General features: G+C 44.0%; 1 protein-coding gene across 3 annotated transcripts in view; it reads left to right on the top strand.

Moving 5' to 3' along the window:
* The window catches only part of LOC116317568 (equilibrative nucleoside transporter 1-like), a 31,635-nt gene that overhangs the window by 2,418 nt on the left and 5,733 nt on the right, over positions 1–23,484 (top strand). The window contains exons 2-12 of one of the 3 annotated variants that reach the window (XR_005613347.1): positions 4,867–5,022; positions 7,474–7,555; positions 7,814–7,986; positions 8,351–8,490; positions 12,299–12,433; positions 12,552–12,649; positions 12,866–12,944; positions 18,778–18,836; positions 18,941–19,049; positions 19,234–19,319; positions 21,193–21,509. Coding sequence is in view for 1 of the 3 variants with exons in the window: in XM_031736379.2 (XP_031592239.1) it covers positions 4,997–5,022; positions 7,474–7,555; positions 7,814–7,986; positions 8,351–8,490; positions 12,299–12,433; positions 12,552–12,649; positions 12,866–12,944; positions 18,778–18,836; positions 18,941–19,049; positions 19,234–19,319 (987 nt within the window). In the remaining 2 variants the exon portion in view is untranslated. Of the gene's footprint in view, positions 1–4,866; positions 5,023–7,473; positions 7,556–7,813; positions 7,987–8,350; positions 8,491–12,298; positions 12,434–12,551; positions 12,650–12,865; positions 12,945–18,777; positions 18,837–18,940; positions 19,050–19,233; positions 19,320–21,192; positions 21,667–23,484 lie in introns of all 3 variants that reach the window. The other 2 variants (XR_004199256.2, XM_031736379.2) reach the window with 2 other exon arrangements.

Genomic DNA, 23,484 nt, shown 5'->3' with positions numbered 1-23,484 from the left:
AAGAAGTTAGAGACCCAGAGTTGACAAGCAAGACCCATCAATGGCACACAGAGACAGCACAGAGAGATGGGAGCAGCAGCTAGTTTGTGTCACAAAGAAGCACCTCTGGGGAACCAGTTATTTGGAGGAGAAGGTGGCTGAGGCAGTCCGCAGAAGCCAGATCTGCAGCACTGAATCCTGCCGGTACTCTGGTGCAGTCAGCACAATCTGGAGCTGAACACGCTTAAGACTGTAGAGATGACAGTGGACTTCAGGAGACATCCCTCAACTCTGCCCCCCCTCATCATGTCAGACAGCCCTGTGTCGACTGTGGAGATCTTCAAGTTCCTGGGTACCACCATCTCCCAGGACCTGAAGTGGGAGACCAACATCAACTCCATCCTCAGAAAGACCCAGCAGAGGATGTACTTCCTGAGACAACTGGGGAAGTACAGTCTTCCACAGGAGCTGCTGATCCAGTTCTACACTGCAGTCATTGAGTCTGTCCTGTGCTCCTCCATCACAGTCTGGTATGGTGCAGCCACCAAACAGGACAGGAGCAGACTGCAGCGGACTGTACGGGCAGCAGAAAGGATCATCGGCGCCCCCCTGCCCTCCATCCAGGATCTGTACCTCTCAAGAACCAGAAAACGGGCAGGGAAAATCATCACAGACCCCTCACACCCTGCACACAGACTCTTTGACCTGCTGCCCTCTGGCAGACGGTACAGAAGCCTGCAGACCAGGACCACCCGACACAGGAACACTTTCTTTCCCCTCTCTCAGCTCTCAGCGAAGGCGGTCGCACTTTTCTCCTCTCCTGCCCTTATCTTCCCTGCTTAGCTTCTTGTGTCCTTGTCTTGTCTGTGTTTTATTGCTTTCCCTGGAACACTCTCTCACAGTCTGTGTCTAAAACCTAAAAGAGAATTATGGATTTGATCAACTGGTCTCTGAACGCTATTGACACCATCTTCTCAACGAGAAGTCTGGGCTCAGGAGAGCCCGAGTGCCCTGGAGGGACTTTCCCTGCCGGATACACGATGGACGGGTGGCAGAACTGGAGGGTCGTGTGCCTGGCGGGACTGTCGATCGAGGACGCTAAAGATATCTACCTATTCGGAACCATGGTAACAGGGTTCTTGCTGATCGGAGCTGGCTTGGCCCTGGCTTATCGGAAAATTGAGAGAGCGGAGCCGGCTGTCCAAATCCCCACAAGGCTGCCCGCTGGGATTGAAACGATTGGACGAGGTGCGAGTTCTCAGAAAGGGCTCACTGAAAGCAGCAGCATGGTTAAGAGCTTGGAGGCGCTTACGACTGCAGTGAATGCTCAAACTAACACCTCTGAGCGTATGTTGGATTACATCAGGAACGAATCCACCCGAAACAACAACTCAGGGAGGAAGCTGGACTACATCTCGGATCAGTTGGCTGCGGTCGTGAGGTCTCAGGATCTGCTCTGTGAGCAACAGAGTGACAAGATCTCGGATCGATGGCTAATAACATCTTGGAGAAACTCGAAGCTATAAAAAAGGAGATTGAGAGACCAGTGTCGGAGTGCTAAAAAACAGCCTGAAATTCTTATGAGTTGTTTGCAAAAGAAAAATCACCATCATTATACGGCTACCCCTTCGGCGCCAGCTGCAGGCTCAAGGCTGGAGCCGATCAAAAATAATCCCTGATAACGACTATGTTGTGACTGTTCCTTCCCATCCCATGCAAGGCCACCTGAGTTGGCTGGAAGACTGTTTACTTAGCCTGGCAGGGTGAAGGACACTGTCTCAGCTTGACTCTGGACATACACACACAAATACACATACACTGATATGCACTCACTGATCCCCTTCCCCTCCCAAAGTCTTCGAAGCTTACCTCCCCCATGAGGTGGACATCGGGTCAGCTGGAGGCGCAATTTTGCAGCGGTCCCAGATCAGATGTGCACATTGTGTTGATTGTGTCATATCCCCTACCCAACCCTGTGGCTTGTCATGTCTTTCATAATGTTGTGCTGTGGTTGTTCATGTGCTTTTTTTGTGCAGAGGAGTTTTTTTGTTTCCTGCTCCCGTGCTGTCCTACCATGGAGGCACAGCATGAGAGGAGGTCTCTTTTTTTCCTCTTGTACTCTCCCGCTGTTGTGTACATTTCAGTGTTCTTTCTGTAACGCTACCGATCTCCGACTTGTAACCCCAAGTGATGTCTGTAATGTATGTAAGGTCGGGGGGGGTCCCATCTCACTGCAGGGCAACCTGCTAGCGACAAATAAAGCTGATTCTGATTCTGATTCTGATCTCCCTTCTAAACAGTTGACCTGTCACACTGCTCCCACTGCCAGACTGCACCTGCCCCTTATGTACATTCTGTAGTATTCATTCCACCTCATTTCATTTCTGTATTTTATGTATATACGTTTAGATTAGTTATTTATAGTTGGTTTATACAGCTTTGTGTATGTATGTGTATGCATGTGTAATGTATATATAGATACATGTGTGTGTGGGTGCGTGTGTGTGTGTGTGTGTGTGTGTGTGTGTGTGTGTGTGTGTCTGTGTGTGATTTACATTGCTGTGCTCGAGAGCCACCATCTACCGGAACCAAATTCCTTGTATTTGTCTGCACATATACTTGGCCAATAAACACGATTCTGATTCTGATTCTGATTCTGAAGGGCCCCTGGGTGGAGCGCTGGTGACTGTGCTATATATATGTGAAGGTTCTCAGTCATCTAGGTCATCAATAGTCAATGGTAACTTTATTGCCCCCAACGGGAAATTGATTTGCAGTATGCCCACACATCAATAACACAAAAAAACAACAAGCACAAAGTCCAAATTTGATCAGTAACATTAACAAAGTGTGCAGTACTGATGGCAACAACACATATGGTTTGGTGTTATCAATCATGACAATAGCAGCAGGTATGAAAGACACTCGATGTCTCTTGGTCTTCACTGCAGGCACTTTATACCGATGACCTGAGGGAAGCAGGTGAAGATCATTAAAGAGAGGACGGTCTGAACACAACATGACAGATGTCTGTGAAGGTTCTCAGTCATCCAGGTCATCGGAGTCTAAGGAGCTCGAAAGTTGCTTGAAGATGTTTCACCTCTCAGCCAAGAAGGTTCTTCAGTTATAGGGTCAAATGGTGGCGAGTCCCCGATTTAAGCCCTGTAGGAGTGTCCTTCAAAGAGGGACAATGGCCCCTATGATGATCCTCTACCTAATCACATGAGCCAAGGTGTGAAAACAGGAGCACGACATCCGGGTGTACTTCAGACCCAGCAACACACTCAGACAGAAACTGATTCATCCCAAAGACAAAACTCCCAAACACAAACTTAACAATGTGGTGTATGCTGTACAGTGCAGCGAGGAATGCCCAGACCTCTACATTGGAGAGACCAAACAGCCACTTCACAAGCGCATGGCACAACATAGAAGAGCCACCTCCACGAGATAAGACTCAGCAGTTCATCTGCATCTAAAGGTCAAAGGTCACTCTTTCGAGGACGCCAATGTTCACATGTTGGACAGAGAGGACAGATGGAGTGAAAGAAGCATCTATGTCCACGTCTTCAAGCTTCAAGCTAAAGAAGCCCAGACACTTTTCTTTCCAAGCTCCTTAGAATAACATAACATGACCTCCTCAGCACCTGCCTGTTATAAAAGTCTATCAGCTGGACCTGAGACCTCCCTGAAATCTGACAAGGAACTTTAACCAGGTTAGCAAGTCTGGTCTCATTTGTCAAAGACAAATTACCGTAACCAAGCAATGATACAAAACATTAAAACTGATTCAACAAAACTTTATAAAAAGGGTCATCATTTCACATGAAATGTTTAACACTCCTTAAAAAGTACAGCTTTGTTGGACTTTTTTTCACTGTGGAATCAAAATGTGACTCAAAGGACAGAGCCTTATCAAGAGCAACCCCCAAATACTTACAACTATCCACCAGTTCAATGGCAGCAGTCTCAGTGCAGGATGGGGGATGGTTTCCTGAAGTCAATAACCATGTCCTTAGTTTCAAAGGTGTTGATCTTTAAGAATGACTGATCACACCAAGAAGCAAACCCATCCACAACATCGTACGTCGTAGTCTAAGGAGCTCGGAAACAAAAGCATCCGGACTTCTTTACATGTCCTTGAAGACGTTTCACATCCGAGAAGCTTCTTCAGTTCTAAGAGCAACTGGTGGAGAGTCCCAGGTATTTAAGTGTTATGGGATTGTCCCCATAAGAGGGTCATGGACCCCCTATTGATCCTCTACCTAATCACACGAGCCAAGGTGTGAAAACGAGTGTAGGTCACAATCAGCCAAGGCTGGATATTACACCCAAAAAAAATACACAAATCCAACCAAAGCTGTAAGATGCAGAAGGTGGTTGAAGAATAGGTGAGAAGAATCAGAGCGATAAAAGATGGGAGCAAAACTAACACAGCACACAAAAAAAGACTAACTTTCAAAGTAAAATTGGAAGTGACCGAAAGACAATACACACATAGAAGTTGACAGAAATACCATCAAAGGTCAAATAAAGAAACAATAAAGAGTAAAACACCGAAACACAAGGCAACAAAACCAAAGCAGGAACAACAATGCCCTAATGATTCAACATATTCAAAGACACCAAACGAGCTGTGAGAAATAACACGAACGTGAGCATGACATGTTCACAGTGCATCTGTTTTCAGACTCCTGATAGTGTTTTGACCAATCAGTATTCAGTTTGCTGCTTTGCATCACGATGATTCTCTCTTGGATTAATTTCTTTTCTTTTGAAAGGCTCTGGGTCAGCAACATCACAGCTTCAGGAATTTAAATAGTTCAAACAAACTATTTAATAAAGCTAACAGTTACTCTTTAACCCTAACTCTGGAACTCTTATCAGTGTCACACACAGCTCCAGCTCCTCCTCCTCCTCCTCCAGATCCTCCAACGGGGTGCACCTTAGACCTTCAAGTCATCGCTCTATCAGCTGATCAGTTTATTTGTTCACTTGACTGAATCTTCAGAGAAAAATGGCTGCCAACTCACCGAAAGACAAGTGAGTAAAACAAAGAAGTGAGAATATTTTCACATTCATGCATAAAACAGACAAAACAATCAGCAGTGACTGAGTATGTTCAGAAGTTCTTAGAAGTAGACATCACTGCTGATGATGAGTTATTATATATAATCAATATAACAAATGTGACAGATGATCAGATGTTCTTTAAAGTTTTGTTGTATCAGAAAAACAAAACTTGTAATCAAATAAATCAACAGGGACAGATTTTAATGTGATAAAGCTCCTGTTAGTTCAGGTCTGTTCGGGTTAGTTTTTAGTTTCTGATCTTTAAACATTTTCATAAAGTTTCAAGTGGTTTGTTGACGTTTGTGAACTGAGTGAAAAGTGGCTGCAGGGTGACGATAAGCAGTGACTGCAGCACAGAGATAAACTGATTATCAATAACACACCCTACACACACACACACATACACACACACACACAAGTAACATATTTAGCAGTGTATATGAATATGGATGTTGCACACAGACAGATGTTTGGAACATATGGACTGGTTGTGTGTGAGTGTATTACTATAAAAGACTGCATTGTAAAGATGGCAGCTGGGATCAAGGACATCCCGACACTGCATCATGCAGAGAGTGGGAGGGGTTCACCAGCATGGGTGAGGATTTAGCAGATATCCTAACACGTGAAAAGGTCAGAAGGAGCCTCGTTTTCTTCACTGTCAGCTGTACAGAAAACAGAAAGGGCACCCATCGAAGCTTTGGCAACTTCAAAGAGTACCTTCCTGCAGGGAGTGGTTGTGCTAGCAGAAAACACCAGTGAAGGCCAAAGAAACTCGGTCAAGGCCAACATCCCCTAATGACAAGGACAGACAAGATAGACTAAAATGGGCAAAATCGCTCATACTGACATGCCATACTCCAAAAAGCTCCCACCAGAGGTGGCAAAAATACAGACATTCTTTACTTAAGAAGTACACATGCTAGTGTTGAAAAATACTAAGTAATAGCTGAAGTACTGATTCAACTTTACTCTGATACTCTGATCCTTTACTGAAGTAAGAGTGAAAATGTATTCAGCTGAGTAAGAAAACAAAAGTAGCTCTTTGGAGGACGCTTCTCTCAGGTGTTGGTATGAAGGTGGAGTTCAGTGAATGAGTCCCTGCTCCACTTGATGTAAGCTAACTGTGACCATGAACCCACAGCCACTGTGCAGCAGTCACACACTGTTTTTTACTTTAAACCCATCACAGTGCAGCAAACTAAGTTTCAGGAAGCATTTGAATTTTCTCTCTAGCCCAAAATATTTGAGATCTGGAACGTGACAAGCACAACGAAGGCATGACTGATTTTTCTGTCTGTTCAGAAAGCAGCTGTTTGTGAAATGACCGGTTTTACTCAAGCACTTTAGACAACATACCTAATTCAGCCATTCATACAATTTTGATATACCTTTATTAGTCCCACAAGGGGAAATTTCATAAGGCTGCCGACCTATTGCACGCAATGGCAGCGCCATCTTACCCTCCAACCATACATACATTACACAAACATCACATGGGGAAGACAGGTCAGAGAGGTATAACATGGAAAAAGCACCACATGAGGAAAGATAAGGAGAAAAAATAACTCCCCCCAGACTGAGCTCCAACAGGGAGATCAGTTTGAGAACAGAAAAAAAAAAAAAAACCACCTCTGCACATAGCACCTGAAAAAAAAACAAAAAAAAAACTCTTAATACACCAAAAAACACATGACAAGCAACAGGGATGGGTAAAGGGTGAGAGACAGCCAATGTAGACAGTACATCTGGGCCTGCAGCCTATGCGCTGGTCTCCTTGATCCACCGTCAGCATCAGAAGGGAATAAGCGTTGAAGGCGTTTGGAGGGGGGATGAGTGTACATCTGCATGTGTATATATGTCTGTGTGCATGAGTGTGTATGTGTCCAGAGTTCAGCTGAGACAGTGTCCTTCGCCCTGCCAGGCTAAGTAAACAGTCTTCCAGCCAACCCAGGTGGCCTTGCATAGAAAGGGAAGAACAGTCAAAACACAGTCGTTATCAGGGTGCAAGCACCTCTTTCTAGACCTACATGCTTTCTGTCTAACATGCACATGCCAATGAATGTATCAGTATCTTGGCCAAGACACATACAGACTGCAGACTGGAGCAGCTGCATTTGAATAAAGCACCAAATCCACACTTAAGTTTAAATTTCAAAACCTACATTTTAACTACTGATTTTATCTACTGTTCTGATTTTTGATTTTATATGCTGTTTTGTTTGTTTGTTTGTTTGTTTGTTTGTTTGTTTGTTTTAATCAATTTTAAATCATGCTTTTTATTTGTTTTTGTTTTTAATATCTCTGTAAAGCACTTTGAATCACCTTGTTGTTGAATTGTGCTATATAAATAAACTTGCCTTGCCTTGCCTTTCACAGTGAAAGCATCAGAATAACATTTTATTTTAAAAATCTCTGCAGGTATTTTGGAGTATGGCTGATTTTCTTCATGCTTGGTTTGGGAACGTTGCTGCCGTGGAACTTTTTCATGACTGCTACCAAGGTGTGACATTGCTTCCTGTTTTCACTTACATACTATTTTGTCCTCAAAATAAATTTTTATTTTGAAATATATTATTGCATTATATTTGAAACAGTAGTTTGTTTGTAGACAAACAACAGCTGTGATGAAGTGAGTAGCTGTGTTTATCACAGGTGTTTTGCAGGTATTTCATGACCAGCTGCAGGTAAACTTAGTCATTAAAGGCATTTGTGGGGTTAGTGTCACTGCAGCTTTATGCTCTGTCTGCCTGTCTGTCAGTACTTCACCAGCCGTCTGAAGGACACCTCAGTGGTTATTTCTTCAGCCAATCAGACAGAGGTATCTAGTGACGATCGCACTGTCCTCGAGGCCATATTCAACAATGTGATGACGCTCTGTGCAATGTTACCACTGCTCATCTGCACGTGTCTCAACTCCTTCCTGCTCTCACTGTGAGTAAAGCACCACACTGCTGACATCAGCGAATGTATTAGTGAATGTATTAGTACTTATATTTTTACTACAAGCCTCAGTCACTCAATTACCCACACATTCATACGAGCTGTAAACAGTATTTTCTATACTTTATTGTCTCATCTAAAATTCACACACACACTGATGGATGCATCAGGGTTATGGTCACTTCAGCATGCAGACTGCAGCAGCCAGGGTCCAAATAACCAATCGGGTCATTCGACTGGTAGATGACCCGCTCTGTCGCCTGAGCCAAAACCGCACAATATCCCTTTAAAGAGCATCTGCTCACCTTGAGCTCCAAGCCAGTCCTTGAGCTTCCTCTTTTTCTTCTCCTGTCAGAATCTCACAGCGTCTGCGTGTCATGGGCAGTCTCTTCGTCATCATGCTTGTCTTCATCATCACCGCTGTCCTTGTGAAAGTTCCTCTAGAGCCCTTCCACTTCTTCCTCAGTACCATGGTGAAGATTGCCATCATCAACTGTGAGTCTTTTTTTTTCTTTGTTTTTGTTTGTTTGTCTGTATGTTCAGCCTTTGGGCCATACTACAGGGCAGTCTGTTAATCTGTTTGTTCGTTCATCCGTTCTGGGATCTTACAGATCAGTTTTTAACCAGGTCTGTAAGATCCCGGATTTTTTATGCAGCCAGACTGAGGAACTGAGCTCATGGTTTTATTCCACCTGTCGGACTGCTTTGGTCACTGTGGCTCCATTAAAAACCAGACTGCCTAAAACTAAATCTGAGCCCTGGCTGAACGACATGACCCGAGCTGTCAGACGCGACTGCCGTCGAGCTGAGTGGAAAAGGGACAAACTACAAGTGTCATTCCAGATGCCAAAGAACTGTTGGGGTCAATATAAAAAAAACTGTAAAAGATGCCAAAAGAAAATGCTTTTTATTTAAAACTATTAACTCTGTTCTTAGTGCACCACATACTGACTGTATCGAGCCCTCGCCTGAAGCCTGTGAAAATTTTTTTACACTTTTTTATTGAGGTCTCCTCCACAAGGGCTCAGATCTCTCCTTGTGCTCATAAATAAATAATAATAAATAAAATTTTATTTATAAAATTTTATTTCTAGACAGAATCACAAAGTGCTGCACATAAGATAACAAATAATAAAAGGGTAAAACATACAATATAAAACAGGCAGAAATTTAACCAAAAACAGTTTTAAAAAGGTGAGTTTTGAGTTGTTTTTTAGAAACAACTACCGAGTCCACAGTTCTTAATGTATGAGGGAGAGAGTTCCACAGTCTCGGGACCACAGTGGCAAAAGCTCTGTCACCCTTAGTTCTCATCTTAGTCTGTTTTATAGCAAGTAAGCCCTGATCAGATGACCTCAGGGACCTGCTGGGGACATAGGGCTGTAGCAGATCGGAGATGTGGGCTGGTGCCAGTCTATGCAAGGCTCTAAATGTCAAGACCAGGATCTTAAAATGTACTCTAAATTCCACAGGAAGCCAGTGTAGCTGAAATAGCAATGGTGTCGCATCTGAATACTTGGAGGATTTTGTCAAAAGTCTAGCTGCAGCGTTTTGCACAACCTGCAGATGATCCAGAGAACCTTTGCTTAGACACATAAACAGTGAGTTACAATAGTCCAAGTGTGAGGAAATAAATGCATGTATAGCAATCTCCAATTCAGGGTGAGATAAAATAGGGCTTAACTTAGCCACATTTCTTAAATGATTAAAAACAAGACCGAAACAGAGATTTCACATGCCCATCCAATGTGAGGGTCGAGTCAAAAGTGACACCTAAATTCCTGATAGAGGATTTAACATACACTGAGAGAGGACCAAGGGCTTTCACTATCTGCGATACAAATCTCTCCGGAGTGCATACGAGGGCTTCGGTTTTCCCCTCGTTGAGTTGGAGGAAATTCACAGCCATCCAACGTTTGATGGAATCTAAGCAATCATTCAGAAGCTGAAGCTTAGATAAATCCCGGGGCTTAAAAGAGATGTACAACTGAATATCATCAGCATAACAGTGATAAGAAATGTCCTCAAAAGAGCCCATTGTATGCTGGAGGGGGAGAAGATATATTAAGAACAATAAAGGCCCCAAAACCAAACCCTGAGGGACACCACAAGTAAGGGAGATAGAGGATGACCTAAAATCAGAGACCACCACAGAAAAAGATCGGTTATGTAGATATGAGGAGAACCACTCCAAGGCAGTACCCAATACACCAACCCAATGTTTAAGCCTTTCGAGAAGGATGTGGTGGTCAACAGTGTCAAAAGCCGATGTGAGGTCCAACATAAGTAGGACCGAGCATTTTCCTGCATCATTATTCATCAAAATGCCACTTGAGACCCTAAGAAGGGCTGTTTCTGTGGAGCGAGCTCTGCGAAAGCCGGACTGAAACTTATCGCAAATGTTATGATTGTCCAGAGCCACTATAAGTTGCTTAGCCACAACCTTTTCTAGAAGCTTAGCATATAATGGTAATTTAGAGATAGGTCTGTAGCTAAAAGTGGGAGAATAGCAGCATTTTTAAAATAAACCGGAACTATACCAGACGCCAGTGAAGAGTTGATTAGAGTGAGCACAGATGGACCAATAGCCTGGAAGACATTTTTGAATTATGATGCAGGTACAATGTCAAGTGGACAAGAGGATGCTTTCACTGAATTCACTAGTTTTACCAGCTCAGGTAGTGAAACAGGAGAGAAAGTATCCAAAATGATGGGCCGAGATGGGGTGGAGATCGACATAACAGGTGCTGAATGAGAAAAATTCATTCTTATGTTATCAATCTTTGCAAGAAGAAAAGAAAGAAAACTGTCACAGTCCTCATTAGATGAAATAGGGGCTGCGGAAAGAGCAGGAGTAACAATGCCACTAATGTCTTTATGCATGCTCAATCATCCAGGTAAGTAAATCTCCAAAAGTTGATTCTGTTCATCTGGACGTAGCGTTTTGTGGGAGAAACGTTTCGTCACTCATCCAAGTGACTTCTTCAGTCTCAGCTGACTGCAGGTTTCCCCAACCTTATAAACAGTACATTTGCATAATGACTGAAACCAGCACCACTGAAGGAACAATGGGCTGGGATAATTGCATAATTAAGATTAAGGAACTGACCTCCCAGCCCATAGTTCAGGTCCTACTTGGTGGGGCGAACTGTGACCATGTGTCGTCCTCCGCTCCTCTTTTGTGTGGTGTCCCACAGGGCTCAGTTCTAGCAGATCTATGTCCCTCTAAAGAAAAAAGGCACTTAACTCACACAGCCATTACTTCAGTGTCTTGATGACATTAAGGCTTGGATGTCTCTTAACTTTTTAAAATTCAACAATAAAAAGACTGAGGGGATGGTTTTTGGTAGCCCCACTGAGACCCCCAATGTGTATAAAAAAATAAAGCAAATTCTTTCACAGCAGCGCTTTGAGACAGTGATCCACGCCTTTGTTAGCACTCGGCTGGGTTACTGTAATGCACTTTGTATAGGGGTCAGTGCATCATATATTACTCATCTACAGAGGGTGCAAAATGCTGCAGCTCGTCTTTTAACTGGCACTCGAAAGTTTGAGCACATTTCCCCTATTTTAGCTTCACTTCACTGGCTGCCCACTACATTTAGGATTCATTTTAAAATTCTTTTATTTGCTTTTAAAGCTCTCCATGGCCTAGCCCCATCTCATCTCTCTGAGCTGCTACAGCCTTATACACCCATCCGCTCTCTCAGGTCAGCTGATCAGCTGCTCCTGAATGTACCCAGGACTGGGCGTAAACTAAGAGGAGATGGTGCTTTTGTTGTAGCAGCTCCCAAACTGTGGAACGATCTTCCTTTAGAGATTAAACAGGCCACTTCTCTACCTGTTTTTAAGTCACTCCTGAAACCCACCTCTTTACCCTGACCTTTGACACCATGTGAGATGGTTTCTATTTTTTAGTTTTATTTTAGTTGTTTTTAGTTGATTCCATGCTGTTTTATCTTGTTTTCTTTTTTAACATAGGGCTGTTTTAATTTTTATGTATTATGTGTTTTATTTATTTATTTTTGCTGTTTTCTGTTGTTCTATTGTTTTTAACTTTTTTTCTGTACAGCACTTTGGATATTTTAAAGTGCTTTATAAATAAAATTGGATTGGATTGGTTCATTCTTTCTTTCTTTCGTTTGTTCGTTCGTTCGTTCGTTCGTTCGTTCGTTCGTTCGTCTGTCTGTTCAGCCTTCAGGCCGTGGCACAGGGCATTCAGTTTGTTCGTTTGTTTGTTTGTTTGTCCTTCAGCCATGCCACAGGGCATTCTGTTAATCTGGTTGTTTGTTTGTTTGTTCAGCCTTCGGGGCTGTGCTACAGGGGAGCCTTTTTGGGATGGCTGGATTGCTCCCAGCTTCATACACAACTCCCATCATGAGTGGTCAGGGACTCGCTGGGACCTTTGCCGCCTTCGCCATGATCTGCGCCATAGCAAGTCTGATCAATAACTTACCAATAACTCATCGGATTCAGTTTTATGACACTTTGCAGGAACTTGAATGTCAGTACACAGAGATTATAAAAGGTTGATTTTCTGTCTTTTTCGGGTGCAGGCGGTTCGGAGCTTCAGGATGCAGCGTTTGGGTATTTCATCACAGCCTGTGTGGTTATTTTTTTGTCCATTCTCTCCTACATCCTGCTGCCCAAACTGGTACGTTGTCCTTTTATTCCATCTCCCACACCTGAGATACACAATATGGACCACAGACACATCATGCATCATTGCAGTACTAGCCCCTCCCACAGCCGCCAGCTCAGTGCATCCTTAAGAAATCAGATCTCACAGATTCTGTTCCATCCTCAGTTTGCCCCTTTCAAGGCATCATGAGTGAGTGCCTAAAGACTTTTGTTTTGTTTGTGTTTTCAGGAGTTTTTCCACTTTTATCAGGAGAGAAACACGAAGCAGATCTCTCTGGAGCAGAATTCTATCAGCCTGATGAACAGAGGTACAAAAAATATTTTTAAAAAACCTTTTGCTTATCACCTCAAACCCGCTTAAGGTCTTCATGAACAGTTTACGTTTTAATACATATATCTCTCCTTACTACTTTTTATATTTTCCACACAGGTTATTTACTTGAAACTGAACATTGTTCATTCAGCTGCTAGTTTCAGTCATTATTCAATGTACTGTTTATAAGGTTAGGAAAATCTGCAGTCAGCTGAGACTGAAGAAGTCACCTGGATGAGTGACGAAATGTTACTCTCACTATGTCCAGATGAACAGATTTAACTTTTTGGGATAAACTGAAATAAGAACATTCATGCTTCCATCCATCCATTATCTCCCACTTATCCATGACTCGGTTGTGGGGAAAGCAGTCTAAGCAGAAAAGCCTGGACTTCCCTCTCCCAGCCACCTCCTCCAGCTTGGAACACCAAGAGGTTCCCAGGCCAGCTGAGAGATATAATCTCTCCAGGGTGTCCTGGGTCTGCCAAGGGCCCTCCACCCAGTGAGACAGTCCAATCGTACAATCTGTCCAGTCCTCCATATCTATCTGTCAATCTCCTGTTCCCCTTTCCCCTCGTTCATGAACAAAACTCAAAGATACTTAAACTCCTCCACTGAGGGCACCAACTTCTTTCTGACCCAGAGTGGGCACTCCACCCTTTTCCAACAAACAACCATGGCCTCACACTTGGAGGTGCTGATTTTCATTCCCGCTGCTTCACATTCGGCTGTGAACTGCTTCAGTGCGAGCTGGAGGGCACCACCTGATGAAGCAAACCGAACCACGTTATCTGCAAAAAGCAGAGATGAGTTTCTGAGATCACCAAAGTTGAAGCCTTCTGCTGCTTCACTACGCCTAGAAATTCTGTCCATAAAAATGAACCGAATTGGTGACAAAGGCCAGCTCTGGCAGAGTCCAACACACACTGGGAAGGAGTCCAACTTATTGCCTGCCAAGTTCTTGCAACGGTTGTATAAGTACTGAATAGCTCTTAACAACAGGCTACACACACCATACTCCCCAAGCACCTCCCAGAATACTCTGATACATGCAGTTGAATGCCTTCTTATGTCCAAAAACACACGAAGTGGTCAGGCAAACTCCCATGCACCCTCAAATATCCCCAAGAGCATGAGGAGTTGGTCCAGTGTTCCGAAACCAGGACGAAAACCATATTGTTCATTCTGCACCGGAGGTTCAACTCCTGAGTCACCTGACAGTTTGCCAGAATCACTTAAATGCAGTCCAAGTCTTTTTCCATGGTTTTTGCTTAAGCCACTGCCTGATCTGCATTCTGCTTGGTCTGCTGGTACCAATCGAGTGCCACAGGCTAACCAGGCTAATGTTAAGGTTCATTTTATTAAGGAGGGAGCACAAGGAAATTAAAAACAACACACTTATCCTGCCAGGTGGAGTCAAACGATGATTTTAATGAAACACACGCAGCGTGGGAGATGTTCCACTGTGTACAAACAGTATCAGATCTCGTCTCAACAAAGACACAGCATTAGTTTTATGCATCGAGGTGTTTTTAGTGATGCCCTCTCCACGTCAGCACATGCATCAGTTTCAAAACCACAAATGTTCTATTTGACAACTTGTGACACAATTAAAGGACACTGGCTTCCATCTTCTCCCAGGTGGTTTCCCGCAAGCCACCTCAGCTCTCGCATCGTCCACCTGCTTCTTCATCAAACAGTCACGTACACACAGAAATACAGTCATAGCAAACATGCTTAAACTTTCACCTACAAATGAACCCCCTGCCTGTATGTGAGTGTGTGTGCTAACCAAATAGGGTGCTAACCACAATTGCACCCTATTTCACCTCTTCGCTTATGCAACCAGTGTGTAATAATCTTGACTTATATGTAAAATGTATTAAACAACTGTTTCAATCAAGAACCTCTACTAAAAGCTTAATCAAAAGATATAGATGCATAAAAGATAATACAAGATAACCTGCTCAAAATAACTTGCACTCAGACTCTGCTTTCGGTTTCACTTCCTGCAAAAGCACACTCTGCAAACCTGCAGTTTCCTGTCAAGACTTTTAGGCCCAGATTATATTCAAAGGTGAGCCTTTCATATAATGCAATGTAATCTGCCTATAAACATTTAAGATTATAAATTCAACTCAACAGTTTAAAGTGGTTCTTACTGGACCTGTAAAAAAGGCTACTATGATACCCATATGTTTGAACATCTGAATGCAATATCACTATTAATTATTAATACAATGGTAATATGAACAATAGCAGTAAAATAATAATAATAAACAATAGCAGCCCTAACCCAATAGGGCTGCTTCTTTGGGCTAATGACACCAACCACCTTGCAGCCGCAGCTCAGTGCAGCAGCCTCAGCAATGGAGGACACAGATAGACTGAACACAGTCCATTCAGACCTAATGTCCCCAGTCTCCCTCAGAATGCTGTCAAAGCTCTGCAGGAGGTGGGAGTTGAAGATTTAGCAGACCAGAGCTTCTGCTAGGTATTCACAGTGCACCATCACTATACGTTTGTATGTGCAGGGTTTGTCTAGCATTATCCCCCGCCACCTGATCCAACTCACCGCCAGGTGTTGATCAGTTGACAGCTCATTGCACTGAGGGTAGACCGATTATATCTAACTGGTACCTCTCAATCTCACACACTAGCTCAGGTTCATTCCCCACCAGAGAGGTGACGTTCCATGTCCCAATTGCCAGGCTCGGTAGCCATGGATCACCAGGGTCTCTGCCCGTGGCCACCACCAGGTACACAATTCATCCGACCGCTACAGCACCTCCTGCAGGTGGCCCCATGTCCCTTCCCCAGGTTTGCCTGGCCGTGCCACATGGACTATCCCAGCCACCAAGTGCTTTCCCTTCGGCACCTTCCTCAGGCCTGGCTCCAGGCGTGGCCCCCCTAGCCCAGGGCTCTAGACTAACTTTTTGACATGGGCGCACCGGTACGCCTAACTTTAAAAATTTAGGCGTACCGGCACAAAAGTTAGGCGCACTCAAATTTTTCAACCGCATCGCTTAACACCGCAGTTTTACATGTGCACTTTCTTTGGGGGGAAGTCCATACAGACAATATTCATTTCTAAATGATTAACTAACAAACTTGTGCTTAAATTGCTTTGTCAATATTGTAGACAATGTTAAACTTGATCATCATCTCGGCTCCTCTGACGACCTGTTTGCTGCTGCCTGCTGCTGAAAGGCAGTGGGGAGAGGGGACACTTGGGCAGTGCATTTATTGCAGCATATAATGTGTTTCCTGGATACACTGCTGTTTTTTCAGCATTCAAAGATTGATGGCACCGTGTCAGAGCTGGCTATGAATTTCAGACGGATCAGACCTTAACTTAACACAAAAGTTATCAATAGTTCTTTTCATCTTTTCTCATTACCCACAGCTACATCCACTTCTGTCAGGCCTAGGCTGCTCACTATGTCAGGGTAGGTGTAGAAAATAGGACTCGTATGCTGGACTCCGTTGGGAGAAGACAGTGGATTTATTTACAGTGCGGTAAAGGTGCAACAGTTCAATATATATATGTATAGTGATGGGGTGCCCAGGTGTGGTCTCCTCCTTCTCCTCCTAGCAGTGCTCGTGGCCGTGAAGTGAAAACACACGTAGTGACTCCTTCCAAACAGTAATCCCAAAAGGCGGTCCAGCTCCCATGATCTCTCTCTCTGTTTCCCTCCTAGTGGCAAACACACAAACACACGCAGAGTAACTAAACAATCCTCAGCTCAACATAAACTGCCACAAAAACCGTCGGCGCTGCTCTACCGTGCTTCACACAATGATCCAGCGCTGACTGAAGTTCGATCGCCCTGTTAAGACGACAGCCCGGGAGATGGCGGATAATTGGTTACAGCTGGTCGGCTCCGATCAACAACAGGTGCGGTCAGTCTCTGCGCATGAACACTCTCGGGAATGCTCGTCACCGCTCGGAGGTAAACAATCCCGTTACGAGAGAGAGAGAGAGAGTGGGAGAGAGAGGAAGGGAGCAACATGCACACAATAACGCATGGGCAGGCAGCCAGGCAAGGGCTGTCGGACCATGACACACTAGGGCTGGGTATCATCACTGATTTCTATGATCCATTCGATTCCGGTTCTCAAAGTCCTGATTCGATTCAATTTAGCCTCAGACAGTCAGAAATATTATAATTCTGATCATTTATCAGCACTGATACACATGAGACTTCATCAGAATTGTGAACATCACAGCAGATGCCTTTGTGTCAAAGTAACTGAGAATAAAACAGAAAAACATGAAGCAGATTTTCCTGGTCTGGCGTTTTATAGCAGATAACCTTAAAAATATTCTGCAATATTCTGCAATTTTGCATAATTTTAAGAAGTTTAAATTTCTTCAGTATTGAACAGCAGAAATTAGGCTTTCTTGTCCAAGGTCATATAAGTGAAAAAAAGAAAAAGAAAAGAAAAAGACAGCGGCCGACAGCGCTGTAAACAACGGTAGACTGGTGGGTAATAAGAGAATGAATAATGCAGAAAACAGAGATTTGAGACGGGAAACTGTTCTTGAAGTACAGAGAGAGAGAGAGCGAGAGAGAGAGAGAGCTGTGCATGAAGTGTGATTTTTATCGTGGTGGAAGCAAAACAGCAAAAGTCAGAGGGAATTCATGACGACATTGATCACATGTGAAGCGTAGTTTGCTGCTTCTTTTGCTGCTGGCTCGGCGAATTTTGGTTGGAGAGACAAAACCTGCAGCTCAGAATCAGCGCAAATAAGACGGAAACACAGCGCGGACCCGACGCATCAGAATCGCTAAGCTCCAACAGCGTGTCCGTGTTCGGGCCGTGGGGTGAGAAAGCCGAGAAAGACAAAGCTGATTCTGATGCGTCGGGTCCGCTCTGTGTTTACGTCTTTGTGTGGAATCCGTTAATGAATTGATATCGCTTTATTCAAGCTACTCACCTCTCTCTTCCACCTGCACTTTCAACTGGACCACGGCCAATCAGAGAGGTCCCGCCCCTGACTATCTCTGATTGGTTTAGTCCATGATAGGGGCATAATGTGTGTCTGTTGTTGACCACACGGAGAGTTGCAGAGATTTTTTTTTTTTTTTTAGTCGCACCACTGAAATATTTGGTCGCATTTGCGACCAAATTGATCGCACTCTATAGCCCTGCCCTAGCCCTATTCCGGGCAGGAAGAACTGTTCCCTTGATCATGTACACATAAGAGTCTTTTGAATCACTCTTTGTTTGGTCACTCACCCAGAACCAATTTGCCATGGGTGACCCTACCAAGAGGCAAAAGCCCCCCAACAACATAGCCTCTGGGATCTCTGGGACACACAAACTCCTCCACCACTATAAGAAAGCGCTTCACAGAGGGCTAAAACAAATTGAAACATACAAAACGTAATAAATCTGCATGTCACTCTTCTTTCACACAAAATTATTCCTGTGAGCACCCCCTTTCTCCAGTCAAAGAAATAGTAAGATCTGAAGCATGGAACTCCAGTCAGTCTGAGCTACTGGAGCTTTCCAGTGGGGCTTCATTCACTGTTTTCTGGAAAAAGCTGCGAATAGAAAACCTCCATCATACTAAAAACATAAAAGAGTCTGTTAAATGCTTCCGCTGTTTTAAAATTCTGGCTCTGAACATAACCCGCTACTCTGTTACCGTGGTTACTCATCAGGTGAAAAGAGAATCACAAAGAAAAATCTCACTTTGAGCTCGACGCAGATTGCTAAGTCAATAATCTGGCATCATAGTTACAGCGATCTGTTGTCATGCTTTTTATTTATCCTATCATTTACATTGTTTTGTTGTTTATTCTGCTGTTTATGTAAAGATGCAGTGGCTGATCAGACAAAGCCTCAGGACGTCTCCATGCTGAAAATCTTTAAGAAGGTCAGCTACACATTACTTAACTGGTCAAGAAACAATCTATAATCAATATTAACTGTAGTTTGTTCTTTAAAAGGAATGTCTGACCTCTGACCTTTGGCCCTCAGATCTGGATCTTGGCCCTGTCAGTCTGTTTTACCTTCACTGTAACCATTGGCACATTTCCCGCCGTCACTGCCGACACCAAATCCACGCTCAGTGACGGAGGTTCCTGGGGTCAGTCAATACCTCGTTTTCTGTTGAAATGACGGCTAATGTTAACCTTTCTTCTTCTGTGGTGTTTTGTTCCATGCTTATCTGTGTGAATTGGAACACCCCCCCCCCCCCCCTTTCCTTTTCCTTTTCCTTTTCCTTGTTCTACTGATACACGCAAACATTCAAATAATTGTTTGATTTACAGACCAGTACTTCATCCCTGTCAGCTGCTTCCTGCTCTTTAACCTGTGTGACTGGGGTGGGCGGAGCTTAACAGCCATCTTGATGTGGGTGAGTTTGAGTTCTGTCATCAAGCAATTCAGCAATAAACATCGAACAGCAGCCTCCAATAGGTCCTCTGGCTTCACATTGACAATCTTCTCCCTCCCATGATTTCATCTGGGCGACCGTGGTTCAGGGGGTTGGGAAGCTCATCTTATAACCGGAGGGTTGCCGGTTTGATCCCCAGCTCTGTCTGTCCTGGTCGTTGTGTCCCTGGGCAAGACACTTCACCCTACTGCCTACTGGTGTTGGCCAGAGGGGCCGATGGCGCAATATGGCAGCCTCGCTTCTGTCAGTCTGCCCCAGGGCAGCTGTGGCTACACCCCTAGCCTGGTTTCAATCATATCTCCTTGACCGCTCCCAGTTTATTCAACTGAAATCATTCCGCTCTCGTCTTTTCCCAGTCACTTCTGGTGTACCCCAAGGTTCAGTCTTAGGCCCTCTTCTCTTCATAATATACATCCTCCCTCTAGGTACCATTTTCTGCAAATTTGATCTTCACTTTCACTGTTTTGCTGATGACACCCAGTTATATCTCTCCTGCAGACCTGATTTCTCCCTCCCACCTTCCCTTACAGAATGTCTAGCCAAATTAAAATCCTGGTTTAGCTCTAATTTTCTAAAGCTCAATGAGGATAAAACTGAAATCATTCTTATTGGTACCAAATCCAACCTTTTGAAGGCGAACCATTTCTCATTCACTATCGATAACTCCACAGTTTTCCCTTCTCCTCAGGTTAAGAGCCTCGGTGTCATCCTAGACAGTTCACTTTCCTATAAATCTCACATCATTAATCTCACCCGTTCTACCTATTTCCATCTACGGAGCATTAACAGATTACGTCCTTCACTTTCCACCCAGTCTACGTCCATTCTTGTCCACAGTCTCATTACCTCCCGTATTGACTACTGCAATTCTCTTTTGCATGGTCTCCCCCAAAAATCCCTCCATAAGCTTCAACTGGTTCAGAACTCTGCTGCTCGCATTATCACCAGAACCCCTCCTGCCAGCACATCACCCTGTTCTTCAGGAACTTCACTGGCTCCCAGTGAAATTCTGGATAATATACAAACTTCTTCTGCTCACCTTCAAGGCCATTCATAACTTCGCACCTCCTTACCTTTCTGACCTGTTAAGCACTACCTTTTCTGCCCGCTCACTTCGATCTTCTTCTTCTATCCAGCTTTCTGTGCCTTCCTTCTGCCTCAGCACAATGGGAAGCAGGGCTTTTAGCTGCTCTGCTCCCAGGCTGTGGAACTCTCTACCCCCAAATATAAGAAACATTGGTTCTCTCCCGCAGTTTAAATCCCAACTCAAAACCCATCTGTCCAAATCTGCATATTCACTGTGAACCCACTGTTTGTTAATTTTATCTTGTGCTTTTGTTTTTATTGTTCTTCATTGTGTCATTGTTCTATTATGACTTTTTATCTATTGTACAGTGTCCTTGGGTGTCTTGAAAGACGCTTTATAAATAACATTTATTATTATTATTAACTGTAGCTTGCCTCCACCAGTGTGTGAATGTGAGAGTGAATGAATAGTGGAATTGTAAAGCGCTTTGAGGGTCTCAAAAAGCGCTATATAAATGCAATCCATTATCTGGTTCTTTATTTGTAGACCTCGAAAATTATACAGACCGTTATACTGGTATTAAGATGCAAGATGAATTTTATTGCCAATTTAGCTTTAATATTTATATTGTTAAATTATCAAAAGGCTATTAGTGCAGCAAAAACAAAGTATTTCTCTAAGATCGTGTCTGATAACAGTCACAGACTTCGTATTAATCACTAACTTAGTTCTTAATCCTCCTACTGCTGCTCCCCACATAGCATCGAAAGCAACATGTGAAAACTTACTGAAATCCTTTATTAACAGGATCACAGATATCAGGGCTCATATTATCCTTCCAACCCATCTGTTCATACGCCAACTTTGGTTGCTTGTGACCACTTTGAGCCTGTTGTCAGTGGTTGCAGTGTGGGTGAGGAAAGTAGGACCCAAACGCTGGACTCACGGGTAGGTGAAGGCTGGTGTTTATTGCTGACCGAAATGAATGAACAGAACTGAAGCAGGAAATGGCTGGCTGGCTGAAGGCTGGCTGCTAACAACGACAACATCAATGACACAACGGTGAACGAGTGGAAACAGAAGACTTAAATACTCAGACTGATGAGGATGATAATGAGAGACCGGTGAGTACACAGCTGAACATAATATGGCTAATGACACATGAGACGAGCTGACACAAGAAAAATAGGAAGTGAGAACAACATTGATGTGGCAAAATAAACTGAACATGGCAAAACTGAAAACACTGTGTCAACGACCCAGGAAACCTGGCATCTGTGGGTATGTGTTTGCTGTCTATTGTCAATAGCAGTCTTCAGTCTGGGTGTGTCCCTGCTGACTTCAAACATGCTGTGGTGGAACCTATGCTTAAGGTTAGGGTTTTAAATGACCTTTTAACTTTTACTGACTTGGGAGATTCTGCCATTTTAATACTAGTAATAACAGTACGCCAATGTGTACAGTGGGTCATGGATGCTGCAACCTCATCGCACCTCCGGCTGAGCCGCTGTCTCCATCAGGTGGGAAGTAAGCATGGGAGGAGGCGTTGGATCAGGGGGAAGGGAGGGTGGTGGTGAGGGCGTATCAGTATCAGTGTGCATGTGTGCTTGCGTGTTTCGGGATGTGTGTCCTGAGTTCAGCCTGAGAAAGTGTCTTTTCGCCTGTTAGGCAAAATGGTAAATGGTAAATGGCCTGTATTTATATAGCGCTTTACTAGTCCCTAAGGACCCCAAAGCGCTTTACACATTCAGTCATCCACCCATTCACACACTGGTGATGGCAAGCTACGTTGTAGCCACAGCTACCCTGGGGCGCGCTGACAGAGGCGAGGCTGCCGGACACTGGCGCCACCGGGCCCTCTGACCACCACCAGTAGGCAACGGGTGAAGTGTCTTGCCCAAGGACACAACGACTGAGACTGTCCAAGCCGGGGCTCGAACCGGCAACCTTCCGATTACAAGGCGAACTCCCAACTCTTGAGCCACAATCGCCCACAAAGATCAACAGTCCGCAGCCTACGCAGGTGACCTTGAGGAATGGGGCAGAGAGTCTCTTCGTTCTCGTGTCTCTTGGAAGAATGTTGTTGTTCCTCTTGGCGTCAACCTTCAAGCAGCTGGCGCCGTTGGGAGTGGGGGTCGCATGAGATGTTCAATTCAATTCAATTCAATTCAATTTTATTTCAAATCACAAATCACAACAAAAGTCGCCTCAAGGTGCTTCATAGGTACAGAGAAAAACCCAACAATCATATGACCCCCTATGAGCAAGCACTTTGGCAACAGTGGGAAGGAAAAACTCCCTTTTAACAGGAAGAAACCTCCGGCAGAACCAGGCTCAGTGAGGGGCGGGGCCATCTGCTGTGATTGGTTGGGGTGAGAGAAGGAAGACAGGATAAAGACATGCTGTGGAAGAGAGACAGAGATTAATAACAGATATGATTCAATGCAGAGAGGTCTGTTAACACATAGTGAGTGAGAAAGGTGACTGGAAAGGAAAAACTCAATGCATCATGGGAATCCCCGGCAGCCTACGTCTATTGCAGCATAACTAAGGGAGGATTCAGGGTCACCTGGTCCAGCCCTAACTATATGCTTTAGCAAAAAGGAAAGTTTGAAGCCTAATCTTGAAAGTAGAGATAGTGTCTGTCTCCTGAATCCAAACTGGAAGCTGGTTCCACAGAAGAGGGGCCTGAAAACTGAAGGCTCTGCCTCCCATTCTACTTTTAAATACTCTAGGAACAACAAGTAGGCCTGCAGTGTGAGAGCGAAGTGCTCTAATAGGGTGATATGGTACTACAAGGTCATTAAGATAAGATGGGGCCTGATTATTTAAGACCTTGTATGTGAGGAGCAGGATTTTGAATTCAATTCTGGATTTAACAGGAAGCCAATGAAGGGAAGCCAAAACAGGAGAAATCTGCTCTCTCTTTCTAGTCCCTGTCAGGACTCTTGCTGCAGCATTTTGGATCAGCTGAAGGCTTTTCAGGGAGTTTTTAGGACATCCTGATAATAAAGAATTACAGTAGTCCAGCCTGGAAGTAATAAATGCATGAACTAGTTTTTCAGCATCACTCTGAGACAGGATATTTCTAATTTTAGA

This window comes from Oreochromis aureus, linkage group 6 (assembly GCF_013358895.1).
Source record: "Oreochromis aureus strain Israel breed Guangdong linkage group 6, ZZ_aureus, whole genome shotgun sequence".
NCBI lineage: Eukaryota > Metazoa > Chordata > Actinopteri > Cichliformes > Cichlidae > Oreochromis > Oreochromis aureus.
Note: the sequence above shows the minus strand (reverse complement) of the source record. Positions and strands in the feature narration are given on the sequence as shown.